This window comes from Neovison vison, chromosome 4 (assembly GCF_020171115.1).
Source record: "Neovison vison isolate M4711 chromosome 4, ASM_NN_V1, whole genome shotgun sequence".
In the NCBI taxonomy this organism is placed as follows: domain Eukaryota; kingdom Metazoa; phylum Chordata; class Mammalia; order Carnivora; family Mustelidae; genus Neogale; species Neogale vison.
Genome location: NC_058094.1, coordinates 71,952,308 through 71,974,551, shown reverse-complemented (window position 1 = coordinate 71,974,551; position 22,244 = coordinate 71,952,308). Strand labels below are relative to the sequence as shown.

At 39.7% G+C, this 22,244-nt stretch overlaps 1 protein-coding gene across 1 annotated transcript; it reads right to left on the bottom strand.

Moving 5' to 3' along the window:
• Positions 1-482: 482 nt before the first annotated feature.
• GGH (gamma-glutamyl hydrolase) lies at positions 483-22,172 on the bottom strand. The gene is made up of 9 exons (XM_044245537.1): positions 21,984-22,172; positions 18,364-18,478; positions 13,726-13,776; positions 10,658-10,742; positions 7,902-8,043; positions 5,831-5,937; positions 5,659-5,749; positions 2,578-2,715; positions 483-919 (listed from the first exon to the last, which is right to left on the bottom strand). The coding sequence occupies exons 1-9, from the start codon at positions 22,084-22,086 to the stop codon at positions 798-800; spliced, it is 954 nt and encodes a 317-aa protein (XP_044101472.1). The 5' UTR covers positions 22,087-22,172; the 3' UTR covers positions 483-797.
• Positions 22,173-22,244: the final 72 nt, after the last annotated feature.

Genomic DNA, 22,244 nt, shown 5'->3' with positions numbered 1-22,244 from the left:
CAGCAGCTCTGAAGGACTCATGAAAACAGAGGCATAAACACTGTCAACAACTCAAACTATCCTCTTTTCTGCTTTTTTTGTCCTCAAGGAATTCCTAAATTTTGAAGTTGGTGAGGGTAAGTGGGATGGTGAGGGAAGCACAGATTGAGAAATGGTTAAAATGTATGCGAATAAACGTATGGCAGCTTTCAAACTACTCTCCAAGGAAAGAAAGTTTACTCCCCAGTGGTCACAAGTACTTACTGAGAGCTCATTGTGTTAAACATTGTAAGAGACAGAAAGTTCAAGACCCATGCTCTGCATTCAGTAGGTGTGCAGTTTAACTGTGGAGCTGAAAAGGCAGAAAAAGAAATATGTGTGTATACACACTCTCTCTCTCATGTATGCATCCTCACACACCTTCTCATATACACACAACCCCCCCAATACTCCCAAGACTCAAACAAGGTAGGATTTAAAAAGCGTCTTCAGCAAGGACGGGGTGGTGGATGGCTAGGGGAAGGTATTTATTTCCACAGTCAATCAATGTGAAAAAAATAACTTGTATTTTCAATACATTTGTTTTGTTCTAATCTTCAGGATTGAGCTTTTCCATGAAATATACCACAATTATTTAATTATCAAATTGATTCATTATCAAATGTGATATAAATAGTCCAAGACACTGAATGAAGAATCAGAGCCAGCAACATCCGAAAAGGAATCTCTGTGGCTTTTCATTGTGCCATGAGTAGCAAGTCATTAAAACAGTTTAATCATGGAATGATTCAAAATTTCTGTTAACACATTGCAGGCTTTCAATCAAATATATAACTTTGCTGAAATGAAGAAATATTTCCAGTATAAACTGGACGGAACTGATAAATCAGTGCTTCATTCTCTTCAACCTCAGATTCAAATTGATGACTGTTTTTCCGAGCTGCAAGAAAAAGACAGTTTAATTTTTTAAAAGATAGGATAAAATTTTCCAAAGTCTACTTTATAACATTTCTTCCTATAATCAGCAGTATTAAGCAGGGGAAATACCACCAGAAAAGGAGCAATGCCTTATAGGATTTCCCCCAAATAAAGCAGCACTTGATTGATCACCAGATCCAGTGAGGGGCTCACCCTCCCGCTGACCTAAACACTCACTGGGGCCTACTGTGTGCAGGACTTGCCACAGGGTCCGGGGATGGAAACTAACCAGGGCAAGGACCTAGCACTCAAGAAGCCTCGCCTAGTAACCATGCAGAATCTTCCACCGTGTGGTGCTTTCACAGTCTGTCCTCACTGAGCTGCTCCCAGAAAAAGAGAACAGAGACTGACCAAGGTGAGGCCGATGCGGAAGTGAGAGGTAAGGAAATGTGACAAGCAAGGAGGCACAGAGAAGTCAGCTGAAGTGGGAGTGGGAAGCAGGGGAGGCTCGGACTTTATCCTTGAGTGGAAATAAATACAGGCTTGCTGTACTGTTTGAGAAAGCCGGATGTTGGGAAATAGAGATAAACAGCCCCGCCAAGTCCTAATACTGCAACACACTCCACCTACTGCCGTTCTCCTTTAGTCCCTTACACAGGACACGGGAATGTTCCTTGGGATTCATAGTGCACGCAGGAGAATCTTGTTTTCAGTTTGGGGTTTTTGTCATGAAACGACCCATTCAACTGCCCATAAGCAGAGTGAATTCAGGAGGAAGTACTTTCCTAAGGAGTGTGAGCAGGAGGGTTGATAAAACTTCGGGCAAGCTGGGAGAGGGGGGCAAACACAGCGGCCGGAGTTCACAACCCGCCACAGTGATGCCCTGTCCCTTGCAGCGGTGTCTGTAGCTCTCACACCTGTATCACTCAATGAAAACTTAAGCATTGAGGGGTGCCTGGGTGGCTCAGTCAGTTGAGCCACCAACTCTTGATCTTGGCTCGGATACATGGTCTTGGGGTCCTGGGATCAAGCCCCGCACTGGGCTCCATGCTCAGTGGGGAGTCTGCTTGAGGATTCTCTCTCTCTGCCTCTGCTTCTCCCCCCTACTTTCTCTTCCACACTCAAATAATCTTTAAAAACAAAAAACAAAAAAACTTAAGCATCTAAAACCAAATTCTCAATTTTGCCGACAAACAGCACAAAAATGTCTCTATGAAAGAGCAGGAAAAGCTTATTAGCTGTGTCCATTGTGCCAATGCCTGCACACAGGCAGTCTTAAAATCACAGTCTGATGAGCATATATTCAATTTATATCTTCTTGGAAAAATAACATCTACTTCTCAGAGAATGTTAAAATTAAAGCATTATTCCTAAAAAGAAGAGTAATGAAGCAAATTTTAAAAAATGTATTCAAGAAAGAAAGAAAAAAAGAACTCAATCTTTACATTGTTGTTCAGGAATTCAGTGCAGTTCAGAATGTCCAATACCGTTAACTGAAATAATTGTCCTGGTTTTATCTGAATGCTTAGTATTTCAATTTCAGGGCTTTCACATGATTTAACTTTTTGTTAAAGTTAAACTTACTGAACATCTTATAGAGCAAAAGTGTAAAGAAACTTTAGACAGGGCCATTTCCTCCAAAACTACATTAGACAATAAAATTATATACCCACATATTACCTTCGGCAACAAAGAACTCAGCTAAATAAAACGCAGCCTTCACAGCATGAGGTGCATGGGAAATGCCTTCTAAATTCCCCCACTCATAAGGTGCTTTCTCTGGATGCCACTGGACACCGTACACTGGATACTTATACCCTGCATGAAGAACACAAACAAGTAAGTATTAAGAATGGTCGAAGGGGCACCTGGGTGGCTCAGTCAGTTAAGTGTCTGATTCTTGATTTTGGCTCAGGTTGTGACCTCAGGATCCTGGGATCGAGCCCTGTGTCAGGTCTGCTTGTCCCTCTCCCTCTCTCTACTCCTCCCCCCATCACGCGTGCTCTCTCTCTCTAATAATTAAATAAAGTCTTTTAAAAAAAAGCGGTCTAAGGTATTACTTACAATGGAGTTATGTTCTATATCCTACGTAAAACATTATTTTGTAACTCACGATGTCAGAGTAAAATTATGCTCATTCTCCCAGAGACAAAATAAAGAATTTCAATCACAGTGTGAACATTCACAGTACATTTCACTGATTTTCAACCTTGTACAGTCCGTAATATGATTTGCTTTCGTGGGTAATCAAAGGGAAGTAAAATACTTGAGCCTCTGAATACCCCAGTTCAACAGTCAGCTGCCCGTGTGATCAGTGATCCAAGTTTCTTCCACGATAGGTGTCTTTCCCTCCCACCATCCTGTGTCTTCATCCTTTCCCATAATGATGTATTCACAGGACAATGAACTATGCCACCATTTTTTGTGTACTTTTATGTAAGGCAGTTCTTCTCAGCCTAAATGATGTCCCTCTGTCTGTGGAATGGTTCCCACCCTCATGGCCGGTGTTCCACAGGGGTCATCAGAGGCTACCTGGAAAGTGGCTTTGTGGAGAGTTAGGAGGCTACCGAGGAGTCCAGGTGGAAGGTAGTTAACGTAGAACAACAAGGCTAAGCTGGAGGGAGGGGAGGTATCATTTGCAAGCATCTGGGGAGCAGAAAGTGGCACACATTTTTTAGAGGTAGAGAACGAGGTCAGGAAGTCAAGGACAACATCTAAGTTTCTAACTTAGAATGATTTGGTGAATGGCAATGCTATTGTTGAAGCAAAACATAGAGGAAGGAAACATTTAAAGAGAAGATAGTCTGTTCACTTCCCACTGGGCTGAACAACCTTTCCCGGAATTCCCCCAGGGAATTCTTATATTTCTCGTAAACCATTCAAACTTTGACCTCCCCGCCCCCAAGAGCAAGCCAGTGAGAAGGCCAATTTTGAATAACATAAACTACACCCACCAGTACCCTGGCCTCTCACTGACTCGAAGACTGTCTATTGTTTCTGTAAGTTTTCATTCATAGTACTTCACTTCCTTGCACAGTAGTGATTGTTTGGCCAGGAATTGCTCATTTTCCTTAAAACTTCATAATGTGGAAATCCCTTAAAATCTGGGATAAATGTAGTTTTCTCCACAGAGAATTATTTATATTCACTTCTGCCATAAACGCTGGGACACTCTCAGGCTGAGATGACTTGAAATGACTTGAGATTTACTGACCTTCCCAGTGAGTTTCATGCAGGCCACGGGTGACCAGCGTGTCACTACGAATGCTCAAGCCTTATTTACCACCATGCCCATTCCCTTAGGGTCAAGGTTCAAGATGGCAATTGTTATAGGTCGGCAGGCAGGATTTGTTGAGGATCCTGCTGCGTGGAGGACTTTCACAGTAGGGGGTTCCTGAGCTTCCTCCTAAGTTCTCCTGATTCAACAATAATGCTGGCTTAAATACTTCACTTAATAATATAATACCATACAATCCATTAATTCTACTACTGGGCATTTTACACAAAGAAAACAGAACACTAATTTAAAAAGATATATGCACCCCTATGCTTATTGTATAATTAATAAGAGTCAAGATATGGAAGCAACCTAAGTGTCCAGTGATACATGGATAGATAAAGAAGATGTGGCATATACATATAAGGGAATATCACACAGCCATAAAACGGAATGAAATCTTACCCTTTGAGAAAACATGTAGCAAGAGGGCATTATGCTAAGTGAAATAAGCCAGACAAAGAGAAATACTATGTAATCTCACTTATATGTAGAATCTCAAAAACAATACAAACAAAAGACAGAAACAGATTCATAAATACAGAGAACAAACCGGTGGTTGCCAGTGGAAAAGGGGATGGGCAAAATAAGTGAAGGGGGTTACAAGTTACAACTTCTAGTTATAAAATAAGTCAGTCACAGGGATGAAAAAACAGAATGGGGAATACAGTCAATAATATTGTAGTAACTTTGTATGGTGATTGGTAAGTACACTTACCGTGGTGAGCACTGCATAATATATAGAATTGTCAAATCCCATGTTGTACACCTAAAACTACTATAATATTGCATGTCAACTACACTTCAATTTAAAAAAAAGTACTCCACTTAACTCCCAGAGGTTCTGGCCTAAGTATCCTGTCACTTCATGAATGTACAGGTATCCCTCCACTTTCCAAAAGGCTACATTTTGCTACTTCACTGTTATGAAAACTTACATTAGCACATCGGCTTTTCTTCATAAAAGCAAAAATACTCTTCTACTTTCTTTCAGGGAGCAGAAACAGGACTCATGCAGGTCTTTCATAAAAACAAAGTGGCTTAATGCAAACTTCTGGAAAGTAGAAGAATACTCTTTGCTTTGTGCTTTTGTGGCTTAGGAGTTTCATAGGAAGGCTCTACTTTTGGACAGTGGGGTAAACTTTTAGGAAGTTTTTTTGGACATGAGTCATGTTTTTTGTTGTTGTTTGGAGGAGACTTTGTCATGGTACTCACTCTATAGCACTGCTAGAAACAGAAGTCATTTTCTCCATTTACTCTACTCTCCCTTTATGCTTGACTCTCCTTCATCATTCCATCCATCAGATGACTGAGGTAAATCACAACTGACTTGGAACATGGACAAAAATACATCTCCTATCCCCCAAAAATGCCTTAGCTTCTCTTTACACCCCAGAGTAACAAAATGTTATTCATAAGAGAAGTATAAAATTAATATATATGAACATAAGTGAAATAAAGTATATATGTGCCATGAGATATACCTTCCATGGTTGAAATAAACTCAGTCTTGCCATCTGTATTTGTAGTTAATACATTGAAAAAGTTCTTTAACTCTTTATTCATCGTAAAATTCTAGAGTATAAAAACAAAACAAAATAATTACTTCTGTAGTTAATCTAAATGCATTAATTTTACAGTTAATTAATGTAATACCATCACGGAGAGGCTCCACTTGTGGAAATTTGCTGTCAGGGGTTCCGTTGATAATGACTTTAACAAGTCAACAGGAAAATTCTGGAACATTCTGCTCTGTGATGCACCTGAAATAATTTAAGCACAAGAGAAATAATTTAAACACAGCAAAAATAAAATCCACTGATCTATGGCCAAAAAGGGCCATTATTAAGACATAATCAAGATGAATAAATGATAAGGAAAACATATCATTTCCACACATGTATCCTAGTCAAACATAAAGTAAGTTTAACATACAAATTCAAGTATGTTCCATATTCAAGTACTTTTCTTCTAGAATTTGAACAAGAATTACTAAAATCCTTCTGATATGATAATTATCAGGCCACCATCGAGTAAGCAGAAAAATTTAACTTGAGTTCTCTTGAAAATAGGGGCAACTTACAACGTGAATACGTCTTTGTTTTCTCAGGAAACGATCCAGAACATTAAACATATTTTCAAAGGTATCTGGAATTTAAAGATCTAAAAATACCAACAGTGTAGGAAAGAACATTACACAAGCCAAGAAATCTCTACTCAAGATCAAAAAGAGCAATTTATCTTGACACTAGCACTCCCTAAGTGAAGCTTCTCATTCAGCATGCTAATTATGGCTTCCAAGAGAATTCCTGCTCCTCCGATATAAAAAATCTTCTTTATATAAGCTTGGTTTTTCACCACATACATCCAAAATAGTCTGACCTAATACATGTACTTCCCACAGAGTTCTTGCAATGATTAAGTAACATAATGCAAGAAAGAGCTTTGAAAAATATAGAGCATTCTATGGGTTCCATGTGTAACAACTACTGCTTTCCATCCACAATCCTTATGAGAACAGGAATAGTTGACAGCACTCAACTGTGAGGATTCAGAGATCAGGTAACCTACAAGAATCATTACCTATTTACACAGAGTGCTATAACAATTTTCCTGGTCTTTGCCCTGACAAGGAGCTTCTAACGCTCTCAGAAATTCCTGCAAAATAGTAATTCTTTGTAATGCTAACAAGGGGTCTCACTGGGGGCCCCATGGTAGCTTCAGGATGAGGCTGATCACAGAAACATCGACCACATGATTAGAGTAGGTTAGGACTTGAGCCAGCCTGATTTCCAGGGATGAAAAGGGGACTGGAGACTTCAGTCACACAGCCAATGATTTATCAATCTTGCCTTCGCAATGAAACCCAGTAAAAAATTCCAGACAAAAGAGCTCATGGGAGTTTTCCAGTTGGGGAACACACTGACAAGCCAGTAGGGTGATGTGCTCTGACTCAACATGGAGAGGACGTGGAAGCTCTCCAGTCCCTCTGGGATCTCAACCTTTACAACAAAATTGTTAGTGCAAACACAGCACCTTCCTGAGTTCTATGAGTCATTCTGGTGAATTACTGAACTTCACGAAGGGTCATGGGAATCCTCACAATTGTGGCTGGTTGGTCAGAAGTGTGGGTGGCCTGGGGATGTGACTTGTGGCTGTATCTGAAAGAAGGGACTTATTGGGAAGATAACTTATAACTATGGAGTCTGCGCTGACTCCTAGTGGCTAGTACCAGAATCAAAGCACGGTACACCACAGCTAGGGTTCAAACAGAGTACACAGCCGAGGGAAGATGCTGTACTATCATAATTCCTAGCCCGCATGTCTAAGAGTTGTTTTCCAAGCACTTAGCACAGTAGCTGGAAAGCAGTATCTTACTTAATAGTCACAAACAACCCTACGAGGAAAACCCTTTAAAATCAGGAAGTTCAAGTCAAGAGAGGTTAAACCAATCCCCTAGGCAACAGGGATGAAACTAGGACTCAAACTCAGGTCTGATTTTTAGAGGTCTTAATCATGCATGATTCTGATATTACTACATGTAATGAATTATCAAAACTCAAAACTCCTAAGCCATCTTCACAGTTCAATACATCGTCTACATCGTCAGCTTGTATGAGTCATCTAAAAATCAGTAAACATTATGAGCGTTTCTGACACAGATCTTTGCCACTTACTCATCCTGCCCAGGTAATATTTTTAAAAGGGTCAAAAAGAGAATTCTCACCTTTAGTGAAGTTCAGCGGCATTGTAATTCCATCAGTATGAGTGAGAGTTAATAAGGACTTTCCACCACTAACCAGATATGAAAGCTCTTCGAATCCAAGGCAAGTACCCCATACAGGAAAATAGTCTCCATCATCAAAACTCTTCGCAGAATGAAAGAGAAAACTAAGCTTATTTTAACGTTTCAAAACAAAAAATTGTACGTTTGATTTGTCATTACAAGACAGGCACTTGAGTCATGCATGTGTTTCTAAAGAATTTTCCAGGATCCATAAGGAGCCTATCACTTAATCTTTCCTCAGACCAAGCTCATACATAATCATTCCATCTTAGTTAATCAAATTATTCAATCTTAGCTGTGCTGGGAACGAGACTGACATCTGCCAGGCAACTACCAAGCAACACAAGTAGCAATTAGGGACTGCAAATATCAAAGATAATGCTAGACAGAAGTCTATTGATACATCTGCTCCAGATCTTGCTGCTTTGGATGACTGTCTGCTTTGAACACACTCTGAAGTCCTTCCTTCATTATCTTGGAATTTACAGTAATAGTTGCATCACTGCACCTTCAGCCAATTAAATTTAAATCATGGGAAACCCATGATCTGGAAGGAGAGGAACAGTCAGTAAGGAAAAGGCTAAGCAAAAGTAAAAAAAAAAAAATTTGTATAGAGTAAAAGTTGTCAACTCTTTGTACAAAAAAAGTACAAATGTATTGAGCTTTTTCAAAGGGAGTCACAACAACTAGCATGAATGGGGAAAAAGTCTTCTAGACAATGAATTTTGGGGTTAAGTAAAGATTAAATCCATATGTACTGTAGTTACAAAACTGAGTTGTGCAACTTTTCTAAAAGCAGTGATTTTCCTGCATAGATTGTAAAATATAGCCTAACAATCACTAAAAGAGGAAATGATTAGGGTTTTCTTTGTCTTTCTGTTACTTACTGAAAAAAATACAGAATTTCATTAATTCCTATTCTTTCTAACATAAGGTAGGATTTTTAACACTTTCTATGCAGGTCTGGGAAATTTTATTTTTAAAAGTTAGAACTGCATATCTGAAGTCAAAAGGCCTAAAGCATTTACTTATAATAAACACAAAGGAAGGTTTAACTGCTCTGTTTTTATATGTACCAAATTTCATTTCGCGACTAAATGTTAAGTCCTCGCTTTGCACCACATCTTTCACTTACTGTGGCTCCTCCATGGAGCCTAGCAGAGCAAAGGACACAGAGTAGGACTGACTAGATCTAACAGACTTCACTTCTCAAAGCTCCTTCAGTGAGAACTGTGTGGACCCCAGTGGCTGGGGTTTTTTAGCTAAAAAAAGTTCTAGGTAGCTAAATAAGTTCAAGGCTGCAGAGCTTTTTTCCTTTGCTTTGAAATCTTCAAGTAGCTAATTACATTTCAAAAAGTAGACTTTGGGGTCTTAAGGGTTAGGTGGCTCCTTTTTTTTTTTTTTTTTTATTTGAGCAAGTTGGTTACATGAGTCCCTGTATGCAAAAGGAAAAATGACCACTTTATATAATGTTCATATCTATTTCCAAAATGCATTTTAAATCACTCACATTATAAAATTTCCACTTTCTTCACTTTTTCAAAAATAAAACCCACTGAGCATGTACTCAGTACATGGTACCATACTGTATGAAATGAGGAATACCTCAAATGGTATTAAAACCATGAAATCTGCTGAGATGTGAATAACTAACCTCAAGATATTCTGTCTTCTGATACAGAAGCTCCTGAAGGTTGTGGACCCTGTCATCTTACCAAGTGGGAGCTAAACAAATGTTTGAACTATTCTACAACAAATTACTCTAAAAGTTAAGAGGGAATGGGATACCATTCCTGTTGGAGTTGGGGAAAAAAACTCTCCGGAAGTGGAATAGCATGAGGGCCTGAAAAGATGGACCAAGTTGAGAATTACAGATGGAACAGAAGGAAGCAGACTGAGCTGATTTAAAAGTAGGAGGACATACGATATATGCTAGAAATACCAAACTGGCTTCAATAATGTGCAGAAGGAAAAACTAGGAAATGGGGCTGTGGACACACAATCTGTGTCTAGATTCAAAGACTATGAAAGGCTACAGATGATTTAATCTAAACTTTAAAAGTTTTTAAACAAGTATCTCATATGCTAAAAGCAGTTCTTTAGGGAAATACTTAAGGGCAGGGCGAGATACAAGGGCCAGCAAGATTATAGTTCAGGAGCGAAACAGTAAGGATCTGAGGTAGAGTGCGAAGGCAGGCACAATGTGACACACTGCAAAGGACTCAAGAGGCTCGGCCTGGTGACTGAATATGGAGTCTAGGATAACTGTGAAGAAAGGTCAAAGTCCATCCTATTTGACCTTCCCAACCTATCTGACCTGACCTTACTCCAAAAGTCAGGACGAAGAGCAGCTTTCAAGAGGACATGAGAATTAATAACATGGGAACAACGCCTGATACATTAAAAAACAAAAAACTTACTAAGCCAGCATGAAGACCTGGTTCTTATTAATGAACACTAATAGAGAGGGCCAGTGTGTGGGGCTCTGATTCCCTTGAAAGCCCACAGGAAACAGGGTGAGCGCCCCTATAGGCTGCTACAGAGCAGGAAACTAAAAAGATAAAGGGTAATTAAGGGAAGGGTAAAAGATAAAGGGTGATTGTGAGGGAAGTATTAACCACATGAGTCAGACAGAATTATCCTCATGGAAAATTACAAAAACCCACCTGGAGTAAAAGGTAATAACTGATATCTACCTGTTTGGCAAAGTCGTAAAATTTTTTGGCCGTGAGAGCATAACCTGACTTCTCAAGATTAACGCTTCCTCCAGGGAAAAGGATCCTGAAGCAAATCAAATAGGGTGCATTTCAATCCCGCGGCCCACAGGAAATAAACACTTTTTTTGTTTTAAAACAATTTTTTTCCTTATCATGCAAGCAACAAATCATTAAAGAAAACTTTGGCAAAAAATATATAAAATATTTACACTCCTACACATTTCCACTCCTACACATTCGTAAACTGCCACAGTTAACAATACTTCTAGAAGCCCATGTTCTTCCAAAACTACTTCAATAAACATGTTTATTTTTGAGATAGAGTGTACAAAAGTTAAGGATAAATAGGTGGGGGAAGGAAGGAGAGTACACAAAGCTAGAAATCAAGTCAAGATAAAATTCCAGGTACACCTAGGTCTAAATCAAGCAATCAGTGATGCCAAAATCAACTGGAGGCCCGTAATCAGGAGTCAGTTTTGGCTCACGGAGAATTATTTTCAACCACAAAGAACAAGCTGTTCATAAAAACATATGTAGGCTAGAATTAAATATCCATGAGAATTTAATTTTTTATTATCACCCTGAAATTTCTTCCAAAATATTCACACTATTAAAAAAACTTTGAAAAAGAACAAAATTACAATTCTGGAAAAAGTTTGGGAAAAAAGAAGGGAAGTTACGTTTGATTTTATTTTACTCTACCCATAAAGGAGAGATACAGAAAAATATTTACTGTGTTTTTATATCGACTTTTTAAATTAACTTCAGTTTTAAAATTTATAACAAGTCTTGAAATAACTAAAGATATTCAAAAAAGATTACAAATGCTGGATTAAATGTGTTAAAATTTTGAAAATACTTAAATATGAATTTGAGATATGTGAACACTCACTTCTTTTTAAGAGAGAGCATACACGCAATTACAGGTGGAGGGGCAGAGGGAAAGGGAGATACAGAATCTCAACCATGCTCCATGCTCAGTGCACAGCCTGATGCAGGGCTTGATCCCACGACCCTGAGATCATGAACTGGGCCAAAACCAAGAGTTGGATGCTTAACCAATTAAGCCACCTAGGCTCCCCGAAAGTTCACTTTTGAGACTATTGTTCATTCAACAAATATATTCTGTTTCTTGGTATTAACTTGGAGAGACAAGGATGAGGAAGTTTTCATAGTCTGGTAGAAAATTTATAAACTATAAGGTAGAACCATGCAGAAAACCCTACAATTAGAAGTGGTTTAATGAAGACTCAGTAGCAGGTCTCCCTTTTCATTCACTCAGGGTCTAGAAAGATGCCACTGATCAAATCTAGTGTGTTTAATGCCAAAGTCCTTTTATAAAATAAAATTTGACTATCTCACCCAGATTAGGAAATCCCTTTAAAAACAAGCCTTTTCATCTCTGTGTTCCTCCACAAAGCAGTATGAAGTCTATTGCACAATAGGGGCTCAATGAAGGAGATTCTGAAGTTGCATGAGAGTGTAGTTCACTTTCTGGTATATATTTTTATGTGTATTTCTGAGTTTCTACCATATATTCTGACCTTGACTTACTTTTCTATGCCAAAGTACACACGCATAATGGGCACTATAAATGTTTTACTCACACCTTTTTTCCTTTTTTAAAGTAGTAACAAACATAGTTTTTAAAAGTGGAAAAAATAGAAACTCTTTATAAAAGCTTTATCATAAAATAGACTCCCTGCACCCAAATCCAATAAAAAACAAACCACCATTAGGGGCACCTGGGTGGCTCAGCTGTTGAGTGAGTGTTCGATACTTGATTTTGGCTCAAGTCATGATGTCAGGGTTATAGGATCAAGTCCCATGCAGGGCTCCACGCTCAGTTTGTTGTCTGTTTCTCCCTCTCCCCACCCCCACTCCTGTCTTGCCCCTGCTGGCATGTGCTCTCTCTCTCTCTGTTCCAAATAAATAAATAGAAATTTTTAAAAACCACAACCTTTAAAATCCGTGTGTTTACCTTATAGATTATACTGTGCTAATCTCCTAATCCCTACCTTAAAAAAAAAAAAGCAAATGGGAGTATATTATAAATACCATTATGTGCCTTGCTTTTTTTTACATAACAATATCACATCGCTCACATGACCATAGTGATCCAAGCCAGCATCTACAGATACCTTCATTTTTTAAATCTGTGCATAATACTCTATTATATGCATGCAGTCTTTTTTTTTTTTTAACCCAGTTCCCAACTGATAGACTAGCCGGCAGTTTCTAAACCGTGGGTATTTCAGACAATTCTGCAATGTGCATGTTTGGGCCTAAGTTTCCACATAACAGGGAATATATTTATAAAATAAAATTCCTTCTGACCGATTTCCTGGGTCAAAAGGTATGTGCATTATTAATTTCTGAAATGAAATTTCAACAGATATTGCAAAACTACACCACAGAAAACTGTATAACATACACTCGTACAGTATGAGAATACTTGTTACCTCACAGCCTCACTATAGAATATTTACAAATTTTTTGATCTTTGTCAGCTTGGTAGTTTAAAAAGTTTATAATTGCTATAATTAGGTAACCTTTAGTTATGAGTAATGTTGAACATTTTTCATGTGATTAAAAGCTTTATTCTTTTGAGCTACTCAATCACATATTTTGTGGTGAAGCCAGAGGACAGAAAACTTTTTTCCAAGTTCTATTCAAAATGTCTTCTGAAAGATAACCAATTATTACACTCAGATTTAGGACTTCTAAATCCCCTCTAAGCAAACAGTATGTCATGCCATTCAAAGTGACCTCAGAACATTTGAGACAAGCATTAAAAGAACAAAGATAATGTCACATGTTAAAAAAAACCTAAACATATCTACTATGCAACATTTACTTCTTAAGCTGCCTTCCCTCTGCAAGCTCTGTCATCTCTCAAAAAACAATTCCTATAAAAGAACCCAGAAAACAAACATTATACCACTATAAGACAGTTACACAGAAACATGTAAGTTTCTAAGTATGTTTTTGCAAATGCAGACTTTATCCACCTCATTCCCCGGATCAAATCAACGCTGCCAACTTACCCATTAATAGATTGGAAAAGCTTTTCATACTTTTCAGCTGTAAGATCAGGCCTGAAAACGATAAAACAGTTATAAAACATCCATTTCCATACCTAAGGAAAAAAGTAAGGCTGTTAAGTGAAGTCCCCACATTAATTGAAAAGAAAGAAAGAAAAAAAAATTCTTAAATACCAGACAGTATTTCTCTCCCTTCCCTTCCTAGAGGTATTTTTTCAAACTACATACACATCACATACTATAATTATATCCTTGTTTTGGTAATCAGACAAGTAAACATGTTTTTTGCTGTGTTCTCATTTAATATTGTGAAGTACATGTTAATATGGAAAACATTAAAGACCATGAGATTGGGCAATAGTAATTTCTCTGCTCGCTGAGAACTATCAAAAACATGTAAGGTGGGCGCCTGGGTGGCTCAGTGGGTTAAAACCTCGGTCTTTGGCTCAGGTCATGATCTCAGGGTCCTGGGATCGAGCCCCACATTGGGCTCTCTGCTCAGTGGGGAGCCTGCTTCCTCCTCCCTCTCTGCCTACTTGTGATCTCTGTCAAATAATAAATAAATTAAATATTTTTAAAAATGTAAGGATATTCAGTAGTTTTGTATAAAGATGAAATAAAGAGATTTATTAGTAAGTTTCCCTTAACTGAAGAAGTCTGGGCAGATAAAAACAATACATACAAATGCCAAATCTCGGGTTCATCCCACTCCTGTCACTAACTGCAAAAATCTGGAGACCACTGTGTATCCAAAAGTCAGAAGAGTTCAGATCTAGGGACAGGCTACATGCACATCATGGTAGTCAGGGCAATTATTCTGAAGCTAACTTGCCTGGGTATTCTGCAGCTCCTTTCATTGAACACCACTTAAGAGCTCCTAACATCACCATGCTATTGATGATTTTATCCCCTTCTCCAGAAAAAAGTAATGGGACTCATCTGTGACAATTTTGTTAAATCACAGTGAAATAGGTTTGCTCTTCCAAAAGTTCAAGAAAATGCAGGAACGAGAGAAGAGAGCATCATGGTTATGAAATTCCTGTAAGAACCTTTCTACATTAAACACTCTTCTGGTTCTATAAGAGAATAACAAGGAATGATGCCTTCTCAATCAGCCATAAAAGAAGTAGGTTTATGATCAAATGTCAACCACAGTCCCCTTCTGCCCCAGGGAATGTTTTAGGGGGAGTCAGAACACATCTCCCATTATTAATACACTTATGATGCCCAGAACTTCACTGTACTTTATTGTGCTAGGTTCTTTTCTAAGTCCAAATGAGGTTTACAAGTCCGGGTCTATTTAGAAGTTCATATGGGTACCTGGATGGCTCAGTCGGTTAAGCATCTGACTCTCAATTCTGGCTCAGGTCATGCTCTCCCTTGGGGAGTCTGCTGGAGATTCTCTCCCTCTTCCTCTCCCTGTCCCCATTCTTGCTCTCTCTCTCTCTCAAATAAATACATAAATCTTAAAAAAAAAAAAAAAAAGAGGGGCTTCTGGGTGGCTCAGTCAGTTAAGCATCTGCCTCAGCTCAGGTCATAATCCCAGGGTCCTGGAATGGAGCCCCGAATCAGTCTCCTTGCTCAGCGGGGAGTCTGCTTCTCCCTCTCCCATTCCCCCTGCTTGTGCTCTCTCTTGCTCTCTCTCTCAGATAAATAAAATCTTTAAAATAATTGATTAATTTAATTTTTTTTTAAAAAGTTCACAATACTCCTCTTCCCAGCAATGGGTGATACTGCAGTGGGTGATATTGCAGTGGTGCAATAAAGCAATGGGTGATATTGCAGTGGTGCTTACCTTTAGCTTAGATGGGAGAATAAATGGGCAAGTGGTCCTGACTCAAGAAGTGACAGGGAGATTCAAATGTGAGTCCATGTTCCCAGTATTCTGCCAGTCTCATCTCCCCAGACTGGGTCAATAAAAAGGGAACCAAACAGTCAGGATCCAGAATCTTCCCCATGGATATTTAAACCAGGACAGTCATCAGTGGAATGGATTAAGATCACTCAGCTACATTCCAGGGACTTCTACCAGCAAGCCCTGCAGGCTGGTTTTAGTCATTTCATCAATTCTACATAAACAGCTCCCATACTGTCCATGACTGGACTTTTAGACCCTGCCGATCATTCTTAAGGGGCTTAATTGCTGAGGGGAGAAGGGGATGAAGTGTCATGAACCCCCATGCCCCAGAGACTGGACAGGAAAGACAGGCCAGATCCTTTTCTTTGAATACAGATATTATTTGCATGTTGTCAGACTGTTGAGAAACTGAAGACCTTCTTAGTAGGGTATGAAAGAGTTTATTTCTCTTTAACTAAAAGAAAACTGCTTAAGCCCGGTGATGATGGCAGATGAAACAGTTTCAGCAGCGTGAGAAGGAGTAACAGGCATTGTTGGGCACTTGCTTTATTTAAAGTCAGCCCCAGATGACTGTCTTGGAAAACAAACAAGCAAACAAAAAAAGGTCAGAAATTCAGACTTTTATAAAGTCTTCTTATTTGTAAATGTTTTGAACTTTTTTTTTTTTTAAAGATTTTATTTATTCATTTGACAGAGAGAGACTGCGAGAGAGGGAACACAAGCAGGAGGAGTGGGAGAGGGTGAAGGAGGCTCCCTGAAGAGTAGGGAGCCCAACATGGGGCTCAATCCCAGGAGAGGAAGAAGCAGGCTCTCCACTGAGCAGGGAGCCTGAGGTGGGGCTCAATTCCAGGACCCTGGAATCATGACCTGAGCCGAAGGTAGATGCTTACTGACTGAACCACACACGTGCCCCTAAAACTGTTTTTAAAACAGTGTGTGAACAAAACACATTTTACAACCAGAAGCAGCCCGTGGGCTGTCCCATGCTACCCCCCAAGAGGATGCTCCATGGGTCCCACTAGTCCCACAGTGGGGATTTATGATAACCTCAGGGTACCAGGCACCTGAGAAGGCAGAAGACCAAAACAAAATTCTTTATCTATTCCAGAATTTTGCCCAAGTCTCCCATCCTCCTCCTGTTCCCTTCTAAACTATGGAAGTTGGCTCCCAGCATCCAAAATCCAGAAATAAAGTCAACATTGTCAGTGTTGACTTTATTTCCCATTCTATGTGGGATCATGCCTTAGAGGTTACTCTGGGAATTTAGCTGCCATGTATTACATTGTTTCTGTAGGATTAAATGATTCTAATTCCAAGCAATGTACCTTAAAATGAACTTTGGAAACCCAAGCTGGAAATTAACCTTCATGCTGACAGTCATGTTTTCAGTGACTCTGTCATAAATATCAGCATTCTGCTGCTAGTCATTAGGTTTCAAAACTTTCTCAGTTTCAAAACTTCCCCAGTTTCAAAACTTCCCAAGTTTCAAAACTTCCCAAGTTTCAAAACTTGTAATTCTCAGCTATTCCTCCCTATGTCCTTTCATTCTATTAGTCATCAAATCTTGCTAATACTTTTAGAGAACACTTCTCCATTGATCCTACAAGTAAGCCACGCCCTGTCACTTCACGCCGAGCCTACCTCTGGTCTGCACCTGCAGACCAGTCTCTGAACTGGTCTACCTGCCTGTGTCTCTCCCACTTCCCACCCAGGTTATCAGCACTAATGTCCTAAAAGAACACTAGCAGAAAAAGTTCCCATGACCAAAACTCTGAAATGCTGTTCTGAAGACTGTAAGTTACTTCCTCAGGTCTAAAATTCCAGTGTTATCTGAGTTCCAAATAAAGTTTCATTTGAAAAATTAGATTTGCTATAAAAAAAAAATGAATGTCAAAAGTAAATGGGTAGAGATAATTAGTTAAATGTAAAGATCAATCAAGAAGATGATCCTAATAAGCTAAACATAAAACCATTTTGTGGTATAATTCTTTCAGTTGTAATGTTTGCATTTTGACTATTATTGTTTTATTTGAACAGTTCCTTTCCTTTGTTATAGCTTTTTAACATGGAATTAATTACATAAACAGGTTGCCCAAAGCAACCAGCCTGGCTTTGTATGTGAAATCACTTATAATGGAATAGACAGGAGAGCTGGAAGATTCTAAAATATGTTAGTTTTGGGTGAATAGATATAAATACTTTCAAGGTTTTGTCTGTTAAAAAATTCAATTCTTTCCAAATCAAAATATGACATGTCATTTTAGTCTTACTAGCGCATTATATCACAAAAAAATAATGTAGCTCCTTTAAGATTGGAATTCTTGTAATTTATACTGAAGCAACACTGCTGTTAGTCATTTACAAACCTTTTAAGTAGAGTATGAAGGTATTTTAAAAGTCATCTGCTTTAAAAATCTCTTTTATTGCCTAAGTGTTTCCTTACCCTAATATTATAGAATAAAGCTGGTTAAGTTATCAATTCTTTTACTCCATTATTTTCCAAATGTCTGATGACTTCTACCTTCCCTGGGGTATAGGAAACTATCATTTCATTCTTTACCTAACATGTTTGACAGACCTCTAATAGCACTATAAGTACAAATACCTTCCTACTTTAAACAATTTAATGGTTCTAAGCATTAGATTTGGCAAAAATCAGGAGCAATGTTACTACATTTAAATGATGCAATCATAGCAAAGGAAACATTAATTTTTGAGCTAAAAATTATTTGAGATAACAGAGGAGTTTTTATTTATACAGTGTAAAAAATACTGGATCATACCTTATTGGTACAACTCTTGCACCTGCAGACTCCAGATACTTTACATAGGATGCAGCAATATAGTATTTTCCCAGGCTTCTCATGTCCTTATTACGGGACGTTTGCATTAATACTCCTAAATTACGAAGGAAGGAAGGAAGGAAGGAAGGAAGGAAGGTAGGTAGGTAGGAAGGATGGAAGGAAATGAAAGAGTGAAAGAAAAAAATTAAGAGGGGGTGGAGGGAGGGAAGGGAAGTGAAGATGGAAGGGAGGGAGAAAAGGAAAAAAAAGAAAAGGGAAAAGAAAGAAGAAAAGGAAAGAAAAGGAAAAATAGTTTTAATTTCAAGCAATTTCCTTTTTTTCTTACTCAGAAACTGAAACACATCACAGTAAAAATACCACTATTTTGGGGTGCCTGAGTAGCTCAGTTCGTTATGCATCTGCTTTCAGCTCAGGTCATGATCCCAGAGTCCTGGGATTGAGACTGACATTGGGCTCCTTGCTCAGAAAAGAGCCTGCTTCTCCCTCTGCCTGCAGCTCCCCCTGCTTGTGTGCTCACTCTCACACGCTCACTCTCTCTCTCTCTGACAAATAAAATCTTTTAAAAAAGATACCAATATTTAATTTGTTTAATTCGCAGAATTAAATACAAAACTTCTTCTGTAAGTACAGCAATAGACTTTGGGAAAGGACAGTGGAGGCTGATCTAAGTTTTAAGAAATTGCCTCTCTCTCTAACCTCATGAAGGAGACCAAGTAAGCTCCAAAGCAGGTTTACAATAGCACCAGCCTCCTTTATACAACCTAGAATCAATCTCACATCCTTAAGTCAAGAAGAAGGACTCTCCTCTCCCACACACTCAAAGGCACACTGTTTCCTTGACAAGAAAGCAGAAGAGTGGAAATATCTTGTCTACATCTCTCCAACATCAGCAACATAATCTAAGCAACCAACATCTTGCCTCCTCCTCTTCAGACTATTACAATAGCTTCTGAAAAGGTCTCTCTGTATCTTTTCTTAAACAATCCTCAACAAGTGCCACCAGTGCTCCACCTGGAAAGAAATCTGATCATATCACCATTCATTCATTAACTTGTTCATTCAGTATATTACTGAATCATAATATATACAAGGTACTGAACGTGCTGGAGACACATGAATGAACAAAACAAAAATCCTTCCCCTGTGGGCTTTGATCCTAGTATGTGGGAGGGAGAGAAGAGTGGACAAATAGTTAACAAGATAAAAAGTTAAAATATAAAGTCTGATGACTGGAGGTAAATGCTAAGGAAAAAAAAGTAAAGCAGAGTAAGAAGGTATGTTTTGGAGAAGGGGAGGAGTTGGTCCCATTCATCCAGGGCAAGAAAGTCTTACATATGATGCCAGGCCAGGCAATACCTCCCTGAGCAGGCACAACATGACATTTGAGCCAGGACTTCAGAGAGACGAGGAAGTAAGCCATATAAAAGTATCTGGAAGAAGAGGGATCCAGGGTGGGGGAAAAGCAAGTGCAAAGGCCCTAAGTCAGGTGTGTGCCTGTCACATCTCAAGGAGTCTATTAAAAGAGCTCCAGGAGCAAGGGGAGAAAACAATAAGAAACGAGATCAGGGGGGTGCCTGGGTGGCTCAGTGGTTTAAGCCTCTGCCTTCAGCTCAGGTCATGGTCTCGGGGTCCTGGAATTGAGCCCCACATTGGGATCTCTGCTCAGCAAGGAGCCTGCTTCCCCCTCTCGCTCTGCCTGCCTCTCTGCCTACTTGTGATCTCTCTCTATCAAATAAATAAATAAAAATCTTAAAAAAAAAAAGAAAAGAAACGAGATCAGGGATAACAAATCAATGGGACCATCTCCTTGTTTAAGTATCCCAGTTCCTAGACGTTCATAAACTCTACACATCCCACCTACCTCTCAGGCTGCCTCTTACCACTGAAACCTCAGCCCCAGCACAGTACTGGCATCCAATATACATCAAAACATGTCTGTCTGGAGATACACCTGTGCCAGTATCATTCACTGCTTCACCATTTGGAACACTTCACTGTCTCTGTAGGCCACCTGACATGAAGAGATGTCTATACCAATCACTTCTCGATTTCCAGCTTGTCACAAAAATTGGCATTTGTCAGGCACTCAGTTAACACATGCCAAATGCCAAAATTTTATTAAGACTGTTTTATTGTTGTGGATAAGAAAGATGGTCTTCACTGAGGAAAATGAAACGTGTTAGGGAAAGAATGAAGACGTGTCACAGGAAATGAGGAAAGCAGTGGTACAAGGCAGGCAAGGTAAAGTGCCACAAAAAAAAAGGTTAGGGTTTGGGACATGTGAACCTAAGTACCAGAAAGGAGAAAACGTATATTAGAATAGGGAGGTTCCACCAACTTCTTCCCAACCCAGCTCCTTTACCCAGTTACTCACTTTTCCCACCTGTGGGGGTTTAAAACTCAAGATGTAAGTCCCTCAAAATGTGACCAAAATTCCACCCGTAGTTTAAGGCTACTTCACAACTCCGTGGTTTCCTTCACACTTCTAATTCAATGCCTTGAACACAGTAGGTGCTTAGTTAACTATTTTGTCTTAAGTGATGTGACTGAAAGCACACTCCCTTTTTCTATAATTGACCCTGGACTACCACTGTTTCTAGGAAAGGAAAAAGAATCCCCCCACCCTTTTTTCCTTTTTCCCTCCTCTCTATACTCACAATTTCCAATACACTACATAGAATTTTATTTTGAGTTAATTCTCCTTGGAGACTCTAACCACCATTTTAAACAGCTATGAAATAAGGCATTCCAAGTTCCAAATATTGAATCAGAACCCATTTGAAAATCAGGCACTAGCAATACTTACGGGGGAAAAAAAAAAACTCATTTACTTACCATTTATTTACAGAATATGATGCTCCTCTTCCCAGAAGGGAAAAGAGTTTGAATGGCATAATACTACCTCTAAAATAAAGCCAGTCTTAATTGTCTAACATAAATTGCTTTTGGCAAATTTTAATTCCAGGCTGATGGATTTCTCCCGGGTAGCCTTTCCCTTCCCTGTCTCGAATGTCTGCTCGGATAATGCAAACTGATTTTACTCTTTAAAACATAAATTTGTTGGACACGAAAAATTACATGCTTCACTTTCACACCAGTAGACCTGACATTAGGATTATACTAGACACTTCTGCCCTCCGGTGCTGAAGATGACAACAGCCAAAGTATACCATAATTTCTTGATTTGGGTCAATTCGGTTTTTATAGGGATAATACAATGTGTCTTAAAGTAGGCCCGCACTCCGTGAGATTGTAATAAACCTAACGTATGTTCAGAGTTTGGTGAGTTCGTGGAAATTCCTAGCTCCGAGAAAATTCCAAGCTAAGAAGAAAACAATCCGCAGGCTTCTCCCCAGCGCACCCTCCTCCCTGCCAACTTTAAGAGCCAAATGAATCTGAGGAAACCACCAGGCATTAGCTCTATTTCGGCACAATCGAAATGGTGCTCGGCTCTTGCTCGTGCTACAAATGAAGGCACAGACGGCAACCCCGGACTCGGGTATTTCCAAGGCCGGACGGAGCAGCTGGAGCCCAGCAGCCGGCAGTGCCCAGGACGGACACCCGACCTCAGGCCCGCGGCCCCCACCAAGCCTCCTTACCGATGATGGGATTCTTGGAGGCGAGAGAAGCGCACAGCCCGGGGCTCGCCGCCCCGCACAGAACCAGGCCCAGCACACACAGCAGGCGCTCCAGTCTCGCCATCGTGCTCGCCGCCTCCCGCCGCCTTTCAAAGGCACAGCTGGCAGGGCACCCTGGCCTGCTGCAGCGGCGGCGGAGGCGGCGGCGGCGGCGCCGGACGCGGTCTCCCGGCCGCGCGGGGGCGGCAGGCTGGGGCGGCGCTCCGCCGCGGGGGCCTATGG

Bases quoted from the DNA above. Each gene is read 5' to 3' on its own strand.
- GGH (XM_044245537.1), bottom strand. From the start codon at position 22,086: ATGGCGAGACTGGAGCGCCTGCTGTGTGTGCTGGGCCTGGTTCTGTGC. The intron at 13,777-18,363 runs GTATGATCCAGT...TATCGTTTTCAG, and splicing joins GCAAGAGTTGTACCAATAAG to GCCTGATCTTACAGCTGAAA. The intron at 10,743-13,725 runs GTAAGTTGGCAG...GATTTGCTTCAG, and splicing joins CTTTTCCAATCTATTAATGG to GATCCTTTTCCCTGGAGGAA.